Source organism: Pelophylax lessonae (genome assembly GCF_965119305.1).
Source record: "Pelophylax lessonae genome assembly, chromosome: 2".
NCBI classification, from domain to species: Eukaryota; Metazoa; Chordata; class Amphibia; order Anura; family Ranidae; genus Pelophylax; species Pelophylax lessonae.
Window position 1 is genome coordinate 116,669,357 of NC_138769.1, and position 24,414 is coordinate 116,693,770.

The 24,414-nt window shown below is 47.6% G+C and overlaps 1 protein-coding gene across 1 annotated transcript in view; it reads left to right on the forward strand.

Moving 5' to 3' along the window:
- NCOR1 (nuclear receptor corepressor 1) overlaps positions 1-24,414 on the forward strand; it is a 310,428-nt gene that overhangs the window by 200,080 nt on the left and 85,934 nt on the right. Inside the window, exons 18-20 of the mRNA XM_082245149.1 lie at positions 7,443-7,569; positions 19,096-19,651; positions 20,230-20,359. Of these exons, the coding sequence (XP_082101275.1) occupies positions 7,443-7,569; positions 19,096-19,651; positions 20,230-20,359 (813 nt within the window). The remainder of the gene's footprint in view (positions 1-7,442; positions 7,570-19,095; positions 19,652-20,229; positions 20,360-24,414) is intronic.

A 24,414-nucleotide genomic window follows, 5' to 3' on the forward strand; every position in this document is an offset into this window, starting at 1 on the left:
ACATCCTAAAAAAGTATGCCGTGCAAAAGATGAGCTCTTGTACTTACCTCTCTGGTTGTTTTTGTCTCCTTCCTTCCCTTTATCAAAGCCCTTCAGCCTCCATCAGTCTCTAGCATTCAACATTTTTGAGAGAGTCCTTATCCCCACCACAGGCGGTAGTTTTAACCTCCAACTCTACCTTACTGCAGGACGAAAGAATAAGGTAGGGTCTGAGGATAGAACCAGGGCCCGTGGAAGGGCACACAGACATTTGTCACAAGAATCACTGAAAGTCAGAGACAAACGAATGCTGTAGGCTGGAATGGAGAAAAATATGACACTCAGGCCACCAGAGAGGTATGGGCATAAGCGCTTTTTGCAGGGCACATTCTTATTGCATTTTTACTTTCCTGACATGGTTTAAAATACAACTAAACTATCTTCAGGGAATGTCATGCTACGGTGTGCAAGTCTGCTGTGTATACTTGCACATTATGGCATGCTTATCTTTGTTATATAATCACAATCATCTGTGCAAAGAAACTGTTTTCTCTTTCGTTCATTGACGGTCACAGCTCCTGATCTTCTTAGCCATTAGGTTATACTGCCTCCTACAGGAGTAGGACACTAGGCAGATGCCTGTGGGCAGTCCCAGGGGGAATTCTTGCGCTTTCTCTGCTATAGGTACTTCTTTTTTTCTGCCTAGTCAGGAGTAAGGACCTAGTTCATTGCTGGGATCTGTGGTCCTGGCAAATTTTTTCTTTTTTAGATGGATTTTTTTTCTTCTGTGTTTTTTTTTTTTTTTTTTTTTTCCTTTTTGAGATCTACAATCAACTTCCAGACTGGGCAACGGGCTGGATAATCTAGATCCGGTGGTCACCCCAGTCTGGCCTGCGAGCACGTGCAGACCTTAGCTAAACGCCTCGCGAGGTCGCATACAACTGGGTCTCGGCCTGAGTTGCAGCGTTCCTCCTGGCAGACAGCCCCCATTTCAATGGTGAGGAGTACCGGTTGAAGAGTGCCTGGCCTTTAAGGACCTGGCTGACAGGAAGGCGGAGGGTGTGGCCCAAAATATGTACACCCCGGCAGGTTCAGCATGGAGGCCAATATTTACCATTGTCCTGGTGTCAGACTCTTACCGAATGGTCTAGGCTTTTGTGCAGTGACCTGGAAGGGGAGTAGCTCCCCCCCTGCCTTTGCTGAGCTGGCGGACCAGCTAAACCAGGGGCTGCAGTTTATCTGTGATGCCTCTTTGGATGCGGCTCCCCTACTGGCTCAGCGCTTTGTTTCAGCAGTGGTCCTTCAGCGTGTCTTTTGGCTCAACTGCTGGTTTGCGGACCAGACTTCTAAAAAGGCCTTGACTGATCTTTCCTTTCAAGGTGATCACCTGTTTGGTACTACCCTGGATGACATCATTAAAGGTCTCACTGGGGGGAAGAGTACCTTTCTTCCATAGGCTACTAAGGGCAAGGACCCTCGTCGTAGAAGTGGGCCCTCCTTCTCGGCTCATAAGAAGTTTTTTTCGTCCCTCAGGGTCGACTGAAAAGGGATTGAAGCCCTTTGGGGCCGCCTCTGGAGGATCCAAGCAAATTTGGTCTGACAAGTCAAAGAGTGGGCTTCTTCAGACCCGTGGACAAGGCCCCTTCAGCATGAAGGTGCGCCCTCACCTGTATCTGGGCTGGGAGAACGTCTTCACTTGTTCCCAGATCTGTGGGACTTCCCTGGTACGTGACAAGTGGGTCCACGAGGTCATGCTGTCCGGCTACAAGATCGAATTTCGTTCCTACCCTCCGGTAAGGTTCTTCCTTCCAACGTGTGACTGTCCCTGGTCCGCTTACAGGCTCTTTTTGGGGCGGTGCAAGTTTTTTTACTTTAAAGGGTGATTGTTCCGGTTGCGACTTTGGAACGTTTTTAGGGTTTTTACTCAAACCTGTTTAACAGTCCCCAGGGAGGAAGGCAAGGCGAGTCCAATTCTGAACCTCAAGGCACTGAACTGCTTTGTGTGGGAGCAGAAGTTGTGAATGGAGTCCATTCGCACGGTGATGGCTTCCCTGCCTCAGGGGGATTTTCTTGCCTCCATCAACAGAAAGGGCGCTTACCTTCACATTCTAATATGTGTCGGTGTCCAGCTCTTCCCTTGCTTTGCCGTGGAAGAGGAGCATTATCGTTTGTGGCGTTACCCTTTTGTCTCACCTCTGCTCCTCGGGTCTTCATTCCCGGTGCTAGCATTGTAACGCTAATGGGAGATCGCGGTACTGGGGTAGTTGGATGACCTGCGGAGTCTCCTACTGCTCTGGTGGAATACCTAGAAATCGCCATACACGCTTGAGGGAGTTTGGCTGGTTTCTGAATTTTCAGAAGTCTGCTCTGGTTCTGTCCACAAAGCTGGACTATCTAAGTCTGACTCTGGACTCAGCCTTAGCCAGAGTGTTCCTTCCTATGGAGAAATTCCAGAAACTGCAGGCTGCAATTCATCTCCTGCTGTCCAGCAGATGGTCATTCCTCCGGACTTGCGTGCGGGTGCTGATCACACTGTGCCTGGAACATTGGATTGTCTTCAGGGATGTCCAGTGTGCATTCAATTAGGCAATGCCGCGGCTTATGTCATGACAATAAGTGTCCTGGCGGCTCTGGAGGTAGCCGGCTTTCTAAGGCAGGCAGAACGGTTCGTTCCAGCCCTCTCCACCGTACACATTCCTGCGATGGAAAACTGGCAGGCATTGGACCAAGGGGAGTGGTCCCTTCATCCGGAGGTGTTTCATCAGTTGTGTCTCTGGTGGGACTTCCCTGAGGTAGATCTGCTGGCTCAACAGAAAGGTGCAGAGGCTTGTGGTTCGGTCACGGGATCAGATGTGCTGGTGGCCCCGTGGGTTCAGTATATCATCTGATTTACGCCTTCCCCCCTCTTAAGCTTCTGCCAAGACTTCTGCGCAGAATCGAGGCAGAAGGGATTCCGGTCATCTTAGTGGCCCCGGACTGGCCTCGCCAGGCTTGGTACGCCAATCTGGTACAGCTGGTCGCCGTCGTTCCTTGGAAGCTTCCTCTCTGCTGTCCCAAGAACCAATCTTCCATCCTGCTTTACAGTCGCTGGCTTTGACGGCTTGGCTGTTGAACGCCAGGTGCTGATTGATAGAGGGGATTCCAATGCTGTTAAAAGTTAGGAAATCTACTTCTAGGAAGATCTACCATTGTACGTGGAAGATGTACATTGCATGGCGTGAGTCTCTTGGAGTTCATCCTCGCTCTTTCACTGGCTCGGATCTTGGGGGGGGGGGGGTTTTGAGTAGAAACTGGCCTTGAGTATTATCAATTGCCAGGTGTGGGCCTTAGTGGTCTTCTTTCAATGGCCCTTGGCTACATACTCCCTGGTGCGTACTTTTCTTGAAGGAGTTAAGCATTTGACTCCTCCAGTTGCTGCCTTGGGACCTCAATTTGGTAATCTGTCCTCCCGAAGCCTCCTTTTGAGAATCTTTGGGAAATTTCCCCTGCTTGCGCTGTCCCAGAAAGTGGCCTTTTTTGGTGGCTTTCACCTCTGCGTGTAGGGTGTCGGAATTGGGGGCATTATCCTGTCCACCTTACTTGGTGGTTCACAGAGATAAGGTGGTTCTTCGCCCCTGTCCGTCGTTCCTTCCTCAGGTTGTCTCTAATTTTCATTTGAATGAAGACATTGTGTTGCCTTCCCTGTGTCCCAGGCCAAAACATCCGAAGGAAATTGCTTTGCATGCTTTGATGTGGTCCGAGCAATTAGGGTATTTCTGGCAGTTACGGAGTCTTTTAGGAAGTCAGACACGATTTGTGCTCACGGATGGGCCTTGTAAAGGGTTGGTTGTCTGCTTCCTCTGCGACCATTTCCAGATGGATCAGACAATTGGTGATTCAGGGCTATTCCATCAGGGGGTCAGATTCCTCCTTTCCCTTTCAAGACGCACTCTACTCGGTTCTCGGTGCCTCCTGAGCCTTCTGTCACCAGGTGTCAGTGACGCAGGTTTGCAAGGCAGCCACCTGGTCGTCGGTACACACTTTCACAAAGCTCTATAAAGTGGATGTGTTGGCATGTGCAGATGCTTCTTTGGCAGGTTTTGCAGGCTGCTGTTTAGAGGACCTGGTAATCTTTGAGGGTGTATTGTTTTTTTCAGTTGAGCTCCAGTTTTTTTCAGTTGAGCTCCAGTTTTGGTTGAACTCCTGTTTACCTGGTTGGCTGTAGTTAGCTTTGGGAGTTTGATTTTGGCTGTTCACACCCCTCATGTTTAACACTGCTTTGGAATGTCCCAATGGTTAAGAAGATCAGGAGCTGTGTCCATCAATTAATGAAATGGAAAATGGGATTTTTGACTTACCGTAAAATCCATTCCTCTGATGTTCATTGACAGACAACCCTCTGTGGAGTTTAATGCTTCTGACACTGTAACAAAACTGAGTACCTATAGCCAAGAGAGGGAGTATACCCCCTGGGACTGCCCATAGGCATAGCCAGACGTTTTTTCTGCCTGGTGTCCTACTCCTGTAGGGGGCAGTATAACCCAATGGATAAGAAGATCAGGAGCTTTGTCCCTTCAACGATCAGAGAAATAGATTTTACAGTAAGAATCCCATTTTTCCTACCCTTAAATGCTGCTCTATAAAGCTAACACCACATAAATATCATATCATATATATATATATAGGCACATCGACCAAAAAAACAACCCTTATTTAAATGTGAAGTTCATCTTTGTGAAAAAAATAAATGCACATATTTTTGCAGGAAAAAAATGTGTATTTTTCCCCATAAGAGCCTGCAGAGCATTGCTCCTGCAATCAGTGGATTACTGGGACTTTGCCAAGCTTCTACTGCTATTTATTATTATGTAGGATTTATATAGCGCCAACATTTTACGCAGCGCTTTACAACTTGAGGGTAGACAGTCCAAATACAATACATTTTAATACGGTAGGAGTCAGAGGGCCCTGCTCGTTAGAGCTTACAATCTAAGAGGTAGGGTCAAGAGATACCAGAGGTAATAACTGTGAGGGATGGGCTGATGGAGAAAATAAAAGTACAGTTGTTAGGTGGATACCAGATAGGTTTCTCGGAAGAGATGTGTTTTCAGGGATCGTCTGAAAGAAGACTAAGTAGGAGATAGACAGATGGGGGGTAGTGCATTCCAGAGGATGGGAGAAGCTCGGGAGAAGTCCTGGAGGCGAGCATGGGAAGTGCTTACAAGGGAGCTGGAGATACGGAGGTCTTGGGAGGAACAAAGAGAACGAGTTGGTTGGTATTTTGAGACCTGATTAGTGATGTAGCTGGGTGCCAAGTTATGGATGGCTTTGTAAGTTATGGTTAGTAACTTGAACTTAATTTGTTGGTTGAGTAGCAGCCAAAGGAGGGATTGGCAAAGAGGGGTAGCAGACACAGAGCAGTTTGCAAGGTGGATGAGCCTGGCAGCAGCGTTCATGATGGACTGAAGGGGGGATAGTCTTTTTAATGGTAAGCCAATGAGAAGGGAGTTGCAGTAATCAAGACGAGAGATGACCTGGGAGTGGATTAGAAGCTTTGTAGTATCATTGCTTAGGAAGGGACGTATCTTGGAGATGTTGCGCAGTTTGAGGCGGCAAGCTTTGGACAGTGACTGGATGTGTGGCCGAAAGGATAGTTCAGAGTCCAGGATTATACCTAGGACCTTAGCATAGGTGGACGGGTTGATAGTTGTGCCGTTGATGTTGAAAACAGGGGAAGAGGAACGTGGGGGAGGAAATATCATGAGCTCGGTTTTGGATAGGTTGAGTTTGAGGAAGTGATGTGACGTCCAGGCTGATATGTCTGTTAGTAAGCTGGTGATGCATGAGGAGACTGATGGAATGAGCTGAGGGGTGGAGAGATAGATTTGGGTGTCATCAGCGTAGAGATTATATTGAAAGCCATGGGAGGCAATCAGCTGACCCAGGGAGGAGTTGTAGATTGAGAAAAGGAGTGGTCCAAGGACAGAATCTTGGGGGACCCTGACAGAGAAAGGAAGAGGAGAGGAGGTTATAGAGTTGTAAGTGAAAAGGAGTGGTCCAAGGACAGAATCTTGGGGGACCCCGACAGAGAAAGGAAGAGGAGAGGAGGTTATAGAGTTGTAAGTAACACTGAAGGTGCGTTGGGATAGGTAGGATGAGAACCAGTGAAGAGTATGGTCACGGAGGCCAAATGAGTGGAGTTTTTTGAGGAGGAAGGGGTGGTCTACTGTGTCAAAGGCAACAGAGAGGTCCAGGACGAGTAGTACAGAATAGTGTCCATTGGTGTTTGCTGTTAGTAGGTCGTTTGTGGGTTTAAGGAGAGCAGTTTCAGTGGAATGTTGAGGGCGCAATCCGGACTGAAGGGGATCAAGAAGATTGTTCTTAGTCAGATGGTCGCTCAGTTGGTTGTAGACCAATCATTCAAGGAGTTTGGAGGAGAAGGGGAATAAGTAGATGGGACGTAGATTGTGAAGGTTGGTGGGGTCCAGTGAGGGCTTTTTAAGGATGGGAGTGACTAGTGCCTGTTTTTAGAGAATTAGGGAAGATGCCAGAAGAGAGGGAGAGGTTGAAGATGTGAGTTAGAGAGCGTAGAATAAAGTCAGAGGGTGAGCGTAGCATGTGCGAGGTAGCAGGATCCAGGGTACAGGTGGTTAGATGGGTGTTGGATAAAAGTACAGCAACCTCGTTAATACTAGCAGGGTGGAATGAGGGAAGTAATGATACAGCTATCTGCCTGTACCTCCTGTGTAGGCAGTCAGTTTAAAGATGAAGGCTTGTGAGTGAACTACAAGAGCGCTCATCAGCATCCCCACAATTTACTGAGAACTACAAGCTGTCAGCCACAGGGACAGAAGGAACATGTCGTTTTGCCATTCACTAACTGCTGTGAATAAATCCCATGGCTGTGTGTGCCCTGCACAGTCGCACCATTTATCAGAATGTGACCGTAGGGAAGGGGGGGGGGGGCAGGGTCTGGTAGTGGTTGCAGGAGGCGGGTGAATAGGAGCATGTTGCATCTAAATAGGATTGTGGCATGCTCCTAAAGGTGCACCAATCCTTTAAATCCAATCCGTGTAAATAAAAATGGGAAACATTTTAATTTATTACCACAATCCATATGTGCCTGTAAATTACCAGCACACGTACATTTGTATATCTGTTCTTGTGTGTGTCCAGTCCTCCTCATGATATCATAGCTGAGCAGATTTACAATCTTGAAATAAACAAGTTTATTTGATTTAATTGGAATGCCCACTATTCTGCTATGTGCATGCTGTGCTGTCATTGATTGGATTAAAGTGGAAAGGTGGGCACAGACTCTGCACTGTCCAGTTTACTGTCCAGCATAAGGACTACTAGGTAGGTAAAACTGGTGTACTTGCACAGTGTATTTACAGCTCAGTGATTCAGATGAATCAGCCAATCTGATAACATTATTGAAGGCTACATTATAATAATGCTATTTTGTGCTACTTGCATTGCAGTCTCCTCGTAAGCCACGAGAAGAGCGAGATGTGTCACAGTGTGAAAGCGTGGCATCCACTGTTTCCGCCCAAGAAGATGAGGATAATGAAGTTTCTAATGATGAAGAGAATCCTGAAGATAGTGAAGGTATTTTATTTTAGATCTTATAGTTGAGAGGCCCTTTCGGTTCTTATCAATGCAGAGCACGCTTCTCTGCAACTGGGGGATCAGAATGTTCTTCTAACAGTGTCTGTTCCAGTCTTGGGTCCTGTAAAGCACCAACATCCACATTTTATATTGCACCAGCTATTCCAACTCTTTCTCCATGGCGCTCAGCAATATCCTGACAAAAGTTATTTGCTCCCCAAAGCACTTATTAGCCTTTTATGTGTTTGAGGAGGATTTTGTACAAACGTGGCATATCTCCTCTGTTCATCACGCAGTGGTCCTACTTTAACAAAGCGACTACCATACTGGTGGAGGATGCACCTATTAGGGACCCAACTGATAATTAGTTTGAAGCATCTTTAAACTCTGTTCTCACAGGTGGGAGGGCCCTGCTCTTTATCCCATCCTCGATGTGACTTTGCTTTTCCAAACTGGTCAAAATTGCTTAAGACAGCACTGCTGTGATTGATCCCTTGATTATAGAACACATGAAGTCATAGATGCTGCTTTAAATGTCAGTTGCTATGGACTGTTGGAGGCTTCCCAACTACCTCTCCCATGAGTCTCATGTCTGTGGTACATATGCTTAGGATACTTTGGCTGGACTGCTTAACATGGTCTAAGAAGCAGTTGAACTGCATATCCTTCGAGGTTACTTTGTCTCTTTTGGATCAGCTTATGATAGGACATACTGAAGAAGCGTACGTCACTTATGCGAAACGCGTTGACGTCCGCAGCACATGGAGCCCTGCATTCCAGCGTGCGTTTCCAGCGTACGCCTCACCAGACGTCCAGGTTACCATGCCACTTCCTGCCCTGTATGGTGTTATCCAGCAGCCACTGTGAAGTCTGAGTGGAGAAGATGGGAGCCTCATCTTTAGCCTGATGTATGGATTTATCATCCACGCTGATATGTTTGAGGCCTGTCTGAAGATGGAACAGTGGTGAGATACTGCCGGGTATTAGTCTTTACATTTCATTGCTGTGCTAGGTGCTGGTGATCCACCCAAGCATTATACAGCAGCAATATACACCATATGGTGTCCATGTGAGACTGCTTTAACTGAGAATTGTGTTGCTTTATGCTCTCCTTTAGTTTGGTTAAGACTTTAGACACAACAAACTCTGGATGAGGGACACACCCTATTGTGCTTTATATCCATACTTCCACGTATGTTCCTTCACAGGCATTGACTTTTGATTTTCATTGCCCAGGATTCTGAACAATATCAGTCAGGCCCATCAAGAGGCCATTTAAGGAGACCTCCACTTTTCACCATTTGGAGCTCAGCTCCCTGGACTGACATGAAACTGTGTTTGACATAGCCCTGAAGTAGGGATTCTCTATATGGGACTATTTTTTCCATGCATAGAGCTAGTGTCTCCCCTTTCATTATAGACCCCAATTTTTTATAGTTCCCTTTCAGGTATCTTTGGTGGCGCATGCTGGTGTATATGTGGCCCATTTAAATACATTTTGTGTTTAGCTGCAATTGTGTTTTAATATTTGGTGTCTGGGGTTAGGTATTTTTTATCTGTCACATTTGAGATATATTTTTCAATAAAGATGATTTGACTTTTCAATGGACACCGCTCGGGTTCTCCTTTACAGCTTTCTGTTTTTTTTATTCCATTGACTCCTATATAGTTGTGGAGATATCTAGTCCAAAACACGGTATTAGTGGTGCTATTTATACCTCATTTTTTTCCACTTCATTACAACTTGTGGTTGCCGAGACCGGTATTTTTATCTATGCATAATTTATGATACTATTATCATTGACTTCAGTAGTGGCAGATCTCCCTCAAGCTCTCAAGTCTTTTGGACCAGGCTGCCATTGCCACAGTTCCTTTGACAGAATGATTCCAGGGTTTTCTCAACAACCTGTTAAGTATTCTGAAAAAACAAAGAGGGCATCCACCCTATACCAGATCTCAAAGCTCCTACATTTTTATTCAAGGCTGGAAATTCCACATGGAATCCACCAGATCTGTTATCCCCTCTCTTTACCAGGGAGACTTGATGGCTTCTGTGGACGTTTTAAATTCATACCTGCATGTCCTCATCTTTGGTGCATCAGTGTTTCTTTGGTTTTGCTGTGGGGCCTCTCTTCTACCAGTTCCCTGGTGTCCCTGCCTTTTAGGCTCTCCTCTGCACCTTGGGTGTTCAGCAAGGTGCAGGCTGCGTAGCATCTCTTTTGTTGGATACTTAGAGGACCTCCTATTGAGGGAACAGTTAGTGCAGGCTCTGTTTTTCAAATAGGATCCTGAACTTTCAAAAGTTGCTACTGAAGCTGACTCATTTTTTGGTGGAATCTGGGTTTAGTCCTGGACACAACTTGGGCCAAAGTGTTTTTTTCTTGCACAGGAGAAACTTTAATATCTCCTTCCTTAGATTTGAGCTTTCCAGTCCAGAGGTTATTAGGCCGTTCACTTATGAATGAGCGCTTTTTTGAGTTTTGTCCAGTTTCTTTCTAGACATAAAAAAAAAACACTCATATTACACGTCAATCAAGTCCCTAAAAGGACTGGTTTATTTGGCACCAAAGACCAGGGTTTTCCTGGCTTGGTGGTTCTGGAATCAGGAAAATAAAATGTTTCTGTCTTTAGCAAAATCCTTATGACAGATGCCAGCTTGTTGGGGGACTGGCTGGACTATGTTGCAATCAAGAATCTCGTCTTTTAGGTTAACATCTTAGAAATTTGGCTGTCTACAGCAATGGATTATTCTACTGCAAGTCACCCGGTCTAGATTTAAGGGATGATGCCATAGCAGTGGTGTATCAACCATCAGGGAGTTAGATCGGATCCTGTCCTCAGCAGAACCTCACATTTAAGCCTTGTCTGCCTTGTACATCCCAGGTAGGGCTGCACGATATTGAAAAAAAATCACATTGCAATATTTTTTTCCCCACGATATATATTGCAATATTTTTTTGCGGCGGATCCTCTTCGTCGCGCATGATGAATGCTGTGACTGAGTGGTAAGCGCCCGAGCAGTGGCACAGCAAACGAATGACGTGTGACTGTGCACTGTGCAGGCACGCGGAACGTGCAGCCTTCTGACCATACAGGGTTAATGTCACTGTAGGGAACTGGGTGGGAAGTATCACAGCAGGTTAACAGGACCCCCCCACCCCACTAGCAGAAGTACTCCCTCCTCCCAATACATATCCTCTTGCCCCCCCAATCATGTGTGCTACTTGCCCTTCCCGGTTACTGTGCGCCCCCTCCACTGTATCTATAACAATACACAGACCTCAGATCATCAGCCCAGCTCTGGCAGTGAAATCTCCCTCCCTCCTCCCGGGTTCCTTCTCCTGTCTGTTTACATCCGAACATGTGCAGGGGGAGGGGGATGCTCTGTGAGATGTGTGGGCTGCCAGTGGGGAGAGAGGTGTCTGCTGTTACAGGAGGATGATCGCTGCGAGTGGGACACCGGGCTGCAGATGTCCTGCGTGCCCCCTCCCCCTTCCCGTAGGCAGCGCTGTGTGTGATAGTACACACTTCTCTGCCTTCCACACTATCGCATGTCTGGTGATGTGACTATCGCCCAGGCTCACTGCACGATGTTGATGTGCACATCGAATATCGTTCAGCCCTAATCCCAGGCATAGATAATTGTCAGGCTGTCTTCCTGAGCCAGCAGCTCCCTATACCCAGAGGTGTTCCAAGGTCTCCTGTGCTGGCGGTTACCGTGTTGGTTGAAATCTTTATTCCTCTGTCCACCAGATAACCCCACCGCTGTGATCCTCCAGTGCTGTGGAGGTTAATCTGAGCAGCTGCAGCCTCTCAAAAGTTACGCCTATGCCCACCCTTTCGGACCCCCTTCATCATTCAGAGAAGCTGTACTATCAGTTTCCAGAATAAAAAGTATTCTGCTAATAGAGGATGGGCTGATGAATGAAGGGTTCTCCTTGTGGGAAACAATAGCCACTTCACCACCTGTATTAATCCCTTAAATGCCACACCATTGCACACAGTTGCAGAGTGGTTATGGCCATGTCCCCCGTTTGCTTGAAATGTTTGCATTCAGTAGCAGTACTGCCCGCTGAATGCGATAATGGTGATCATTTTTGTCATGGGTTCAAAACATCATGACCACAGTATGTGACCACCTCCTTCTGCCTTTGCTGCTAAACCGCATATTTTTACCGCTCTCCAACCACAAGTCTAAACAAGCCTTGATTCAAAATGTAACCAATTTCTGACACACATGGGCTAAAATAAAATATATTTTTGCGTGCAAAACAACACGTGCACTTGCATGCAGTAAAAGAGGTTTGTGTAAGGTTCAGGACCAAGTTCTCTTCTAATCTACATATCTGGAAGTGTTATTGCATAGTGATTGTCCACTCATGACCTAGCTGTGAGGTGTGGGAGGAAGTGGAGAGAGTCTCATCCTTTGGGCAGGTAAATAGAGCGGTAGGAGATCAGAAAGTGAGTACAGGCAAGTAAAAGTTGGTCATTAAAGTAAACCTGTTTTTTTTTTCTGAATGGGCAAAGTAAATTTTGAGTTTTTATATGCCCTACTCTTCTGCCCACTTCACTCTTTTTTTCCCCGTTTTAATGAATCTTGTTGTGTTGCGTTTACATGCGCTTGTGTGCGTTGGAGTTCCAGAATAATGCACTCTGCGCCCCCCCTTTTTTTTTTTTTTTAAATAGCTACTCACCACTGCAATGCAATGGTGTGAACTACACTCATTGCAAACAATTCATTTTTATTTCTCTATCGCTCATTGACAGACGTAGTCTTCTTGATTCTCAAGAGCTGGGTTATGTTGTCTCCGCAGGAGTAGGACTAGGCAGAATGACAAAACGTTCTGGCTCCACCCTAGGGGGCAGTCCCTGAGGGTATATCCTCCCTCTCTCTGCTACAGGGAATCAGTTTTTTTCTGTCTAGTCAGGAGTAAGGACCTAAGTTCCTTGCTGGGATCTTTTGGTCCTGGCAAGACTTTTTTTCTTTAAGAAAAAGACATTTTTTAGGTAGTTTTCTCCAGTGTTTTTTTCCTGTGAGATCTTCAAGCAAAAATGCCGGACTGGGCGACACTTGTGGTCACCCCAGCCGGCCTACGAGCGCGTGCAGACCAGGCATTGCGCTTGGTCGGCCGCGACATATTCAAGTAAGTATGCGGGGCCGGGCGACGGGCTGGATGTGAGATCCAGTGGTCACCCCGGTTTCTGCCTAAAAGCGCGTGCAGACCAGTGCGCTGAGTCGGCCGCGACGGAGTCCCAGTAAAGGGACTGACTTTGCGAGTTAAAAGCTCGCTTGGACGCCAGGACCAGAGAGTCGAGGCGTCCACAAACCCCCACCTCGGTGGAGAGGGTATTATGAAGAGAGGGTGCCTGTCGGTTCGGTATGGTGAGTAAAACGTTCCCTTTTTTTCCTCATTTATGAGGCAGTATATATTATGGGCCCCTCCATATATGGTCAGTATATATCTGACACTTACAAGTCCCCCTTGTAATACAGCATGTGTTTGTGGGAAGTGGACTTGGTTCAAGAGCTAACACTCTACCCAGCAGACTGTAACATTACAGCAAACATAGGAGGTATAATCCTACCTTATGTGCAGTGTATCTCTGTAGATCCATATGTCACCTCTCAGCAGAGTGCAGGTGGATGTGCTGGGAAGACGATATCGGCGGTCCGCCGCCATTTTGCCGTAGACCGAATGCATGTATGTCCTCAGGTCACGCCGGCCGCCATGTTTTTGGAGTCTTATGTCTCTTCTATGGGGGCGGCCATGTTTTGTGAGCCCAGCTTCCTCGTGGAGGGCTGGGAACGCCGGAAGGCGTACACAGGGGGCGGAGCCACGCCTTCTGCCCGGGAAAAAGCAAACAGCTCCTTCCAGTCTGTGTAAGACAGACGCTGGCTGCAGTTTGTTGGAAACTGCACTGCATCGGTTGGTGAGCCTTGGGGGTCCCTCTCTCTCTCTCTGGGATCGAGAAGCAGGTACTCTGAGGGGCGCTATTGCGCTAGGGGGAGACACACAAAAAAAAAAAAAAAAAGTTTTTTTGTTTATTGCTGGCAAAAGTGTCCTGTATTAACATGGACCCTGCCACTCATGTATCTCCTCCGGATCCCCTCGAGGGGTCTGCGGGATCCTCCAGCACCCCATTGACAATTGAATCTTTGTCAGCTATTATGGAAACTTTTGTGTCCCGGGTGGAAGTGGCTTGTCAGGGACAGGGCGCAAGAAAGCGACCCCCGCCTAACCCCTTATTATCTGAAACCTCGGATTCAGACTCTGAGCCTATTTCTGCAGTTGCAGGTACTTCATCTGGTATTGGTGTCTCGGGTCCTGTCTCTTCAGACAGTGAGGAGGATGTTTCGGCATCTGCCATAGCCCGAGAGGAAGCGTTGGTAAACGCACTCATTGTATCTGTTCAAGAGACTTTAAGGTTACAGGGTATTCCATCAGAAATAGCTGAAACTGAGATCCCTTTTGGGACTAAAAAGCGCATCAAAGTGGCAAAGGTTTTTCCATTGCCCAAATGTTTTGGCAATCCAATCGATGAAGAATGGCGTCTGCCAAAACGCACTTTTAATATTTCCAAACGCATTGACAGGCGTTATCCGTTTGAGGAAACCCTTATTAAGAAATGGACAGAACCACCTGTGGTGGATTCACCAATTGCTAGATTGAATAAAGCCACGGTTATTCCTTTAGAAGACGCTCCGTCTTTTAAAGATCCAGTGGATCGCAAGATAGAAGCTATGTCTCGCACCATGTTTTCCTTGATTGGATCAGCTTTCAGGCCAATAATTGCTATTGGTCTGGTTTCGCAGGCTGTAACTGAATGGACCAAGTGGTTACGCCGGGACTTAGAAGAAGTCCCTCAGGCGGTATCAGATTTGTTGGAACAAATGATACAGGGGTTACAGTTTGTATGTGATGCGGCGTTAGACGCCACTCCATTAATGGCGCGAGCAGTCAGTCTCAGCAGTGGTTCTCAGGCGTACACTGTGGCTAAAAGGTTGGATAGCCGACCAAGGTTCCAAAAAAGCATTGGCTAATATCCCCTTTTCAGGAGAACGTCTATTTGGAGCCAACTTGGATGAGATCATTAAGGATCTCACCGGTGGAATAAGCACCTTTTTACCGCAAAATTTTAAAGGTAGAGGAACTCGTCAAAGACGAGGGCCTTCTTTTTCTGCTCACAAGAGGTTTTTTCGTCCAGCGGGTGAAAAAACTAAGTCCTCCAAGGTTCCTACAGGAGGCGTCAGGGGTCGTTGGTCGGGCAAGCAAAAGCCCGCCCCCTCCAGACCTGAAGATAAACCATCCAAAGCCTGAAGGTGCGCCCCCACCCATAACTGGGGTGGGGGGACGTCTTCGCCGGTTCCCGGATCCATGGCTTTCCAGAATCCCGGACAAATGGGTTTGCTAAGTCATAAAGTCAGGGTACAAGATCGAGTTTCGATCTCTCCCACCGGCGCGATTCTTCCCTTCCAATATCCGACTATCTCCGGATCGTCTAGAAGATCTGCGGAGAGCAGTCACAGATCTACTACAACAAGGAGTGGTAGTCCACGTTCCTTGGACAGAACGGTTTCAAGGGTTTTATTCAAACCTGTTTACAATACCCAGGAAAGAGGGCAAAGTGCGTCCAATTCTGGACTTAAGAGCACTCAATTCTTTCGTCAACATAAGAAGATTCAGAATGGAGTCCATTCGCACGGTAGCAGCCTTCCTGCATCCAGGGGATGTCCTAGCGTCCATAGACATCAAGGACGCCTATCTTCACATTCCCATTTTCGCAGGACATCAGCGTTTTCTACGCTTTTCCGTAGAGGAGAACCACTATCAGTTTGTGGCGTTACCTTTCGGTCTCGCCACGGCTCCGCGGGTCTTCACAAAAGTGTTGGCCCCAATGTTGGCACTTCTGCGCCAAAGAGGTATATCGATTCTAGGTTACCTAGACGATCTTCTGCTTCATGCAGAGTCTCCTCAGACCTTGCTACAAAACATAGAAATTACTTTGATTTCTTTACAGGAATTCGGGTGGCTGGTGAACCAGCAAAAGTCTTTTCTGGTTCCCACCCAGAGGCTCGAATATCTGGGTCTAATTCTAGACACAGTCAGGACAAGAGTGTTTCTTCCGGTAGGGAAACTTCGAAAGATTCAATCAGCAGTCCAGTTGTTACTGTCCAACAGCTGGTCTTCCCTTCGGACTTGCATGAGGGTTCTGGGGTTGATGGTGGCTTCATTCGAAGCAGTCCCATTTGCCCAGTCCCATACCCGAATTCTTCAGCAAGAGATTCTCCTCAGATGGAATCGGAATCCGGAATCCCTGGACAATCAGATACGATTGAGCAAACAGACCAGAGAGTCTCTGGTTTGGTGGCTTCGGTCTCCAATGCTCAGCCAGGGAAAGTCATTTCTGCCAATATATTGGACGATAGTGACCACGGATGCCAGTCTATCCGGATGGGGAGGAATTCTCGGTTAATTATCTGCCCAGGGACTTTGGTCCCCAGAAGAATCCAGATTACCGATAAATGTATTGGAACTGAGAGCGATCAGACTTTGTCTGCTTCACTGGACCGAGCAGCTCCTGGGCAGCCCGGTTCGGATCCAGTCGGACAATGCCACGGCCGTGGCTTATGTCAATCATCAGGGGGGCACCAAGAGTGTCCGAGCGGCCAAAGAAGTGGCTTGCATTCTTCGCTGGGCGGAACGATTTGTTCCAGCAATCTCTGCGGTGTTCATTCCGGGGGTGGAGAATTGGCAGGCAGATTATCTCAGCCGTCAGACCCTGGATCAGGGGGAATGGTCCCTCCATCCAGACGTTTTCCACCAGTTGTGCCTACGGTGGGGCACCCCGGATGTGGATCTGTTGGCATCACGATTCAACAGGAAAGTTCAGAGATTCGTGGCTCGCTCCCGCGATCCTCTAGCAGAAACCGCAGACGCACTGATCGCCCCGTGGGGGCAATACCAGCTAATATATGCCTTCCCTCCTCTCGCGTTACTGCCAAGACTTCTTCGCAGGGTAGAGGAGGAAGGAATCCCAGTAATCCTGGTAGCTCCGGACTGGCCTCGTCGAGCTTGGTACGCCGACATGGTCAGACTGGTGGCGGACGTCCCGTGGAGACTTCCTCTCAGAGAGGATCTACTGTCTCAGGGACCGATCTTCCATCCTGCTTTACGATCGCTGGCTTTAACGGCCTGGCTATTGAGACCCAGGTGCTGAAGGACAAAGGTTTGTCAGCTTCAGTTATTCCTACTCTAGTTGAAGCAAGGAAAGCGACTTCCAGAAAGATTTATCATCGCACATGGAAGTCCTACATTGCATGGTGTGAACCTTTGGGGTTCCGTCCTCGGTCTTATTCGATTAGTCGAATATTGGCTTTTCTGCAACAAGGGGTTGAGCAGAAACTGGCCTTGAGTACTATCAAGGGTCAGGTCTCAGCATTAGCCATCTTCTTTCAGAAGCCTTTGGCTACTCATTCCTTGGTGCGGAATTTCATCCAGGGGGTGCGACATCTGGCTCCGCCAGTGCACGCGCCGTTACCCCCCTGGGATCTTAATTTAGTGTTGTCGGTTCTTCAGAAACCTCCCTTTGAAGATATTAGGGAGATTCCTCTACCCACGTTGTCCCAGAAGGTGGCCTTCTTGGTGGCTATTACTTCTGCACGCAGGGTGTCAGAACTGGCCGCATTATCTTGTCGTTCACCATATCTGGTGGTTCATAGAGATAAGGTGGTTCTTCGTCCGAATCCATCCTTCCTACCAAAGGTAGTTTCAGAATTTCATCTGAATGAAGAAATTGTATTACCTTCCCTGTGTCCTAAGCCCAGTCATCCTCGGGAATTTGCTTTGCACTCCTTGGATGTGGTCCGGGCGATCAGGGTATACTTGAAAACGACAGACTCGTTTCGCAAGACGGATTCACTTTTTGTGATCCCAGATGGACCCAAAAAGGGGTTGCCTGCATCTGCCGCGACCATTTCCAAATGGATCAGACAGACGGTAGTACAGGCTTATTCTATTAAGGGTCGGGAGCCCCCGTTCCCTGTTAAGGCGCACTCCACTCGGGCACTTAGTGCGTCATGGGCCTTTCGCCATCAGGCGTCAGTGGTCCAGGTGTGCAAGGCGGCTACCTGGTCGTCGGTGCATACCTTCTCTAAACATTATAAAGTTGATGTAATGGCATCGTCTGATGCCTCATTTGGCCGCAAGGTTTTGCAGGCCGCAATTTGAGGAGACCAGTGGTCTACCTCGAGGGTTTTTTCCGTTGGAAAATTTTTCTTTAGTCTCATTCTTTGTTTATAATGAGCCTTTAAAACTTCTAGTTTGGCACCGGTTGGGCCTACTAGATTGGATTTGATTTTGTCAATCCCACCCCTCATTTGTGGCACTGCTTCTGGATGTCCCAGCTCTTGAGAATCAAGAAGACTACGTCTGTCAATGAGCGATAGAGAAAAATGGATTTTTGTAAGAACTTACCGTAAAATCCTTTTCTCTTAAGCTCATTGACAGACGTAGTACCCGCCCCTCTATCATTGAGTTGGGTTGGGTTAATTTCTCTGTACTGCTTTAAACAGAACTGATTCCCTGTAGCAGAGAGAGGGAGGATATACCCTCAGGGACTGCCCCCTAGGGTGGAGCCAGAACGTTTTGTCATTCTGCCTAGTCCTACTCCTGCGGAGACAACATAACCCAGCTCTTGAGAATCAAGAAGACTACGTCTGTCAATGAGCTTAAGAGAAAAGGATTTTACGGTAAGTTCTTACAAAAATCCATTTTTTCTGTGCGTTTTTGAAATGCATTTATAAATGCATCCAGACACAACTGGCATGTACAGGCTTGCACTCATAATTTGGGGGGAGTTTTAATATAAAGTTTAAACTTGTTGCTTTTGCACAGAGCAGCCCCATCCTCCTTCTCTTTGGTTCCCTGCTGGTGCTCCTGACTTCTCTTCTCTGTGTGCTACCATAGGAAGCCTTTTGCAATTGTAGCACACCTGCGGGCTCAGTCCCTAGCCTTCCATTCTGCGTCTATTGACACAGAGAGCGCAACTTGGCCCCTGCTCCCTGCTGCTTCGATTTGATTGACAGCAGCAGGAGCCAATGTCCTCCTCTGCTATTCATCTTCCCTGTAAGGAGGGAGAGAGTGGAGAGAGCTACTGCTCTCTGGCACAGCGCTGTATCAAGATCAGGCTTAGGTAAGTATATGTGGGCCTGGGGGGGGGGCGCTGCATTAATACATTCAGGTTAAAAAAAAAAAAAAGACCTTCTACCGTTAAAACAACTTTAAATTGTCGGTGACATAGAATTGTAGAGAAACTGCCCAAACGTGGCTTCCGGTCTTAATGATGAGGAATACACACCAGAAGACACAGGGAATTGGGCAGTAGTAGATGTGCTGCAATTAACAGAGCATCGGGGGATACATGTAAAAGAATAGGTAGTTGCTTAGAGAATGTAGAATTAGAGTTAAGAATTAGATTATACGTTATTCTAAAATTAATGGTGCTTAATTTATTTTTATTCTTCAGGCGCTGAAAACAGTTCAGACACTGAGAGCGCCCCTTCGCCTTCAGTTGGAGAAGGAGCCAAACAAGCTGAAGAAACACCAGATAGAACCACTGCTGCTTCAGTAACCGCAGCTGCATCTCCATCAGAGGAACCTGCCAGCAAACCTGCTACTAGTTCATCCCCGACCACTGCACCACAGAATGCTAAAACTCCTGAGAACCAATATCCAGAACTACAGGTGAAAGAGGAAATCAATCCTGAACCTGAGGAGGCCATGGAGATTGAGGAGAGAAGTGAAAGTACTGAGTCTAAACCATCTCCTGGCCTCCAAATCAATACCAAAGCTGAACCTGTTGAGTCTGAGGTGAAGCCACCAGAGAGTGCTCAAGTAAAAATAGAGGATGATACCAAAGACAGAGTTTTGGAAAGAATTAATGACAAGTCTGAGCCAGACGACATAGAGTTTGTTCCCAGCAAAATACCTTCCCATACAAGGGTGGAGTCTCAGTCGGACAATGACTCTAGTGCTACTTGCAGTGCTGATGAAGAAGTTGATGGAGAGCTTGACAGGCCAAGGTAAGCAACATTTTTTAATGGTTTCATGGCTGCTCATTAAAGCCTGATTCTAGTCAACTTCACTTTAAGAACCTGAGAATGAGGCCTAATTCACATGGGTGTACTACAGCGTACACCCTTGCAAGGGCTGTGTTTACCCGCACAGGTATTTTGTGCACCCCCTGTGCGGGCAGTGCAATTGATGTCAAGTGGGATACAGTGGCTGTACAACCGCTGCTCCCAATTTGACAGCCATAGGTGCAGGTGCACAGCTCTCAAAGCAAACAGTATGTTTAGGGCCATGTACATGCATGGCTGTCAAATTCAGAGTCCATCTCCGGAGCAAGCTGAGAGGGAGGCTATGTTCCTACATACAGTGAGACCATAGAGAGAGAATGTAGCCACCCTTCTAAGGTCACAACAGCAAAAACAAAGGAATTCGGCGAAGGAAACATATTTGAATAGATTTTTTTTTTTTTTTTACCAGAAACCAGAGTTTCGTGTCACTTTAATAGGTACATACTGTAGTTTGGCGTCAATGTCAGTCTTAATATGTTTAAATCTGATGTCAATTGCTTTCTAATACATTTTTGTTTTAGGGTGTACACTATTGATTCAAAACCTTCAATGTTAAACCCGAGTGGAACCATTCTGATATCCTCCTCTATGAAGCAAGGGCAAATGGATCTGCAGCAGTTACATCACCGTGCTGCTGTCATTCCACCCATGGTAAGTGCTTTGGCCTGGGAGATCAGCACTACAGGGTTTCATATATTGGCATTCACAGGTTTCAGAGTCCTTGACTATTTTTTTCTTCTTTTTTTAAGGACTGGAATCATAGTATATATACACCACGGCCACAATTTTCTCTCCCTCCCTAAATGCATAATAACACATTCACAAGAAATCAGGCGACACAGTTTTATCATGTTGCTGTAGAGAAGTAAACTTGCTTGATCAGCTGGCTTTTAAAGTACTCCTTACCTGGCGACTGTGGTGTTTAAACTTCTTGCTAATAGCTAGTGGGTACTGGTGCATGTGTAGATGCATAGTCCTGTATGCTCATGTGTATTACAGCTGATTAATGAACTAGAGGAGGTGTGTGTGTGTGTGTATAGTTATTTGGCTTTAAAGAGTTATTAAACTTGTGTTTGTACATACAACACTTCCACTGCTCTGTATTTTACACATGTATGAACATGGTGGTTTTTTTATTTTGGGCAAGGTAACATTTTTATGCATGTGTGCAATTACAGCCCAGAACCCTGTGTTGACCATTAACACAGGGCTCTATACTGGGGGAGCAATCTCTCCTTTTCTCTGCTTCTTAGCTCTAAAAAGCAGGGATAAGAAACTGAGATCTGTAGTAAAAAGCAGCACACATTACACATAGGCACACATTTAACCTCTTGATCACCCTAGATGTTAACTCCTTCCCAGCCTGTATCATAAGTACAGTGACTGTGAAAATTATTTACCCTTTTTCTCTTTCGTTCATTGACGAACACAGCTCCTGTCATTCTTGATCATTTGGTTATACTGCCCCCTACAGGAATAGGACACTAGGCAGAAAAAAACTTCTGGCTACACCCATGGGGTATACTCCCTCTCCTTGCTATAGTCACTCAGTTTTTTTCTGCCTAGTCAAGAGTAAGGACCTAGTTTCTTGCTGGGATCTTTGGTACTGGCAACATTTCTTAGGTAGACAATTTTTCCCTCCTGGATTTTTCCTGTGAGATCTACTATCAACTGCTGGACGGGACGACGGGCTGGATAATCTAGATCCAGTGGTCACCCCAGTCTGGCCAGCGAGCACGCACAGACCTCCGCTCTGCGCTAGGGCTGGCCCTGTGAGTTAAATGTTTCGCAAAGTCGCATAAGACCTGGCCTCGGCTTGAGTGATGGCGTTTCTCCTGGCTGACAGCCCCCCCCATTTCAATGGAGAGGAGGATCTGTCTGGCGCTGTGGCCAGCTGGTATGGTGAGTAACTGCCCCCCCTGCTCCTAGAGGGTTTTGGGGTTGACGTGGGCCCCTCCTTGGGACGGTCAGACCCCGGGTCCCCTCCTCCCTGCATGCACCCCCCCCCTCCTGTTTTTGCAAAGTCCCTCAGCTTGCCCCCCCTCCACAAACACTGAGGCTGTTTGGGTAGTCTGGTCACTGGCCTGGGATGGGGGAAGTTTGCTATCTGGCGATGGGGGGGGGGTTTGTACCTGGTGGGGGCTCCTGCCAGGGCCCTCCGTCCTGCCTGAATCTGTCCTTGAGGTCTGGGTCCCTGTATACCTATACACGGTGGCCTTGTTTGTGTAGTCGGGCGGCCATTTTCTTGTGGTTTTCATTGCAAATAGCAGTGGTCATGACAGCGGAGCCCTGTGGGTGGCAATTTTGGCGGTGGGAGCCCCTCCTTATCCCCTGGTGTTGACTCCTGGATCGTTTAGCTTCCTGATCCCTGCACGTGTAGTGCAGCTTCTCCTGGTGGTTACAGGCGTCTGTGTTGGCGGGTGGGGAGTCTGGTGGGGTCCTCCCCCTTTTTCTGAAGATTGCTCTGTGCCTTGTGCTTGTTGACCGGGTGGTGCTGCCAGCGCGGTGGGGGGTCGTTCCTTAGTGTGTTACACTTTTTGTGGGGTCCCCTGGTGACTCATGGAGTCTTTGGAGCACATTTTCCCACCTTATCACCTCTCTGAGGCTGCAAGACCATCTGGGTCCCAACCATCCATCCTTGCATTGATGGCGGTCCTGTAGTCCCTTTTGTCCCGGGTGAAGGTGGCTTGCAGGCGAAAGGGCTAGCAAAAAGCGCCCCCCAGCCTTCCCCTGCCTCATCTTTCTCATCAGTCTTATCAGACACAGAATCTGATTCAGCCGCCACGGGCGTGGGTCACCTTTCTGGGTTTGCGACCACACGCCTGGAGTCCTCTGAAAGTGGGGATGATTCCTCCACATGTGCGACCATGCATGAAAAGGCGCTTGTGGATGCACTGATTGTATCTGTGCGTGAGACCCTGAAGATGGAGGATGCAGCTGAAGCTGCGATGGAGGCGCAAGTGCCCCTTGTCACTCACAAGCCATCGAGGCAGAGGGGTTTTCTTTCCCTGCTTATTTTGGCAGAATTGTCACAAAAGAGTGGGGACGACTAAAGCATCCCCGTGGGGTTTCTAAGTGCTTTACTAGGTGTCACCCCTATGAGAGTCCCTTATTAAGTGAACTGTCCCACCGGTTTTGGACCTTCCGGTTTCCAGATTAAACAAGGCAACCATGATTCCGGTTGAAGAGTCACCGATCTTTTAAGGACCCGACTGACCAGAAGGCGGAGGCTGTGGCCCACACTATGTACACCTTAGCTGATTCAGCACTGAGGTCGTTTTTACCATTGCCCTGGTGTCGCAATCTCTGACCGAGTGGGCTAAGCTCCTACGGCGTGACCTGGAGGGAGAACAACTCCCCACCCGTCTTTGCTAAGCTGGTGGACCAGGGGCTGCAGTTTATCTGTGATGCCTCTTTGGATGTGGCTCCTCTGATGGTTTGCCCCTCTGTTTTGGCGGTGGTCCTTCATCGTGTCGTTTGGCTTAAATTCTGGTCTGCGGATCAGACTTCTAAAAAGGCTTTGCCCGATCTTCCCTTTCAAGGAGAACACCTGTTTGGAGATACACTGGATGACATCAATAAAGGTCTCACAGGGGGGGAAGAGTACCATTCTTCCGCAGGCTACTAAGGACAAGGAACCTCGACGTAGACGTGGACTTTCTTTCTTGACTCATAAGATTTTTCTTTATTCCTCGGGCGACTGACAAGGGCTCGAAGCCTTTCAGGACCTCCTCTGTTGCATCCAAATGAACCTGATCTGGCTAGCCGAGAGTGGGCTTTCTCCAGACCCGCAGACAAGGCTCCTTCAGCATAAGGGTGCGCCCTCACCTGTATCGGGTGGAGGGACGTCTTTACTGGTTTCCAGGCCTGTGGACTTCCCTGGTAACATGAAAAATGGGTCAACTAAGTAATTCCATCCAGCACCAAGATCAAGTTTTGCTCTTGTCCCCCGGGAAGTTTTTTTTTTACTTCCAACCTGTGCCTGTCCCCAGACCAGTTACAAGGTCGGTTTGGTGCGGTACAAGAGCTTTTCCTTCAAAGGGTGATTGTTCCGGTTCAAACTTTGGAACGTTTTCAGGGTTTTTACTCAAACCTGTTTACAGTCCCCAGGAAGGTAGGCAAAGTGCGTCCAATCCTTTACCTCAAGGCGTTAAACTGCTTTGTGCGGATACAGAAGTTCAGAATAGAGTCCATTCAAATTGTGGTGGCATCCCTGCGTTAAGGGGATTTTTACGCCTCTATAGATATTAAGGATGCCTGTCTTCACATTCCAATATGTACCAGTCACCAGCATTTTCTCCGCTTTGCTGTGGGAGAGGAGCATTATGAGTTTGTGGCATTACCCTTTGGTCTTGCCTCTGCTCCTCGGGTCTTCACAAAAGTGTTTGGTCATTGGATCGCAGTAATAGGTTACTTGGACGATCTCCTTCTGCGAGCGGAGTCTGCTTCTGTTCTGGTGGAGAACCTGGAGATCACAATACGAACTCTGCGGGAGTTGGGCTGGATTCTGAATTTTCAGAAGTCTGCCCTGGTTCCATCCACAAAGCTGGATGATTTGGGCCGGACTCTGGACCGACCTTAGCCAGAGTGCTTCTTCCACTGGACAAACGCCAGAAATTGCAGGCTGCAATTCGTCTCCTGCTGTCCAACAGATGATCCCTCCGAACTTACATGCAAGGGCTGGGGCCCGATGGTATCTACCTTCG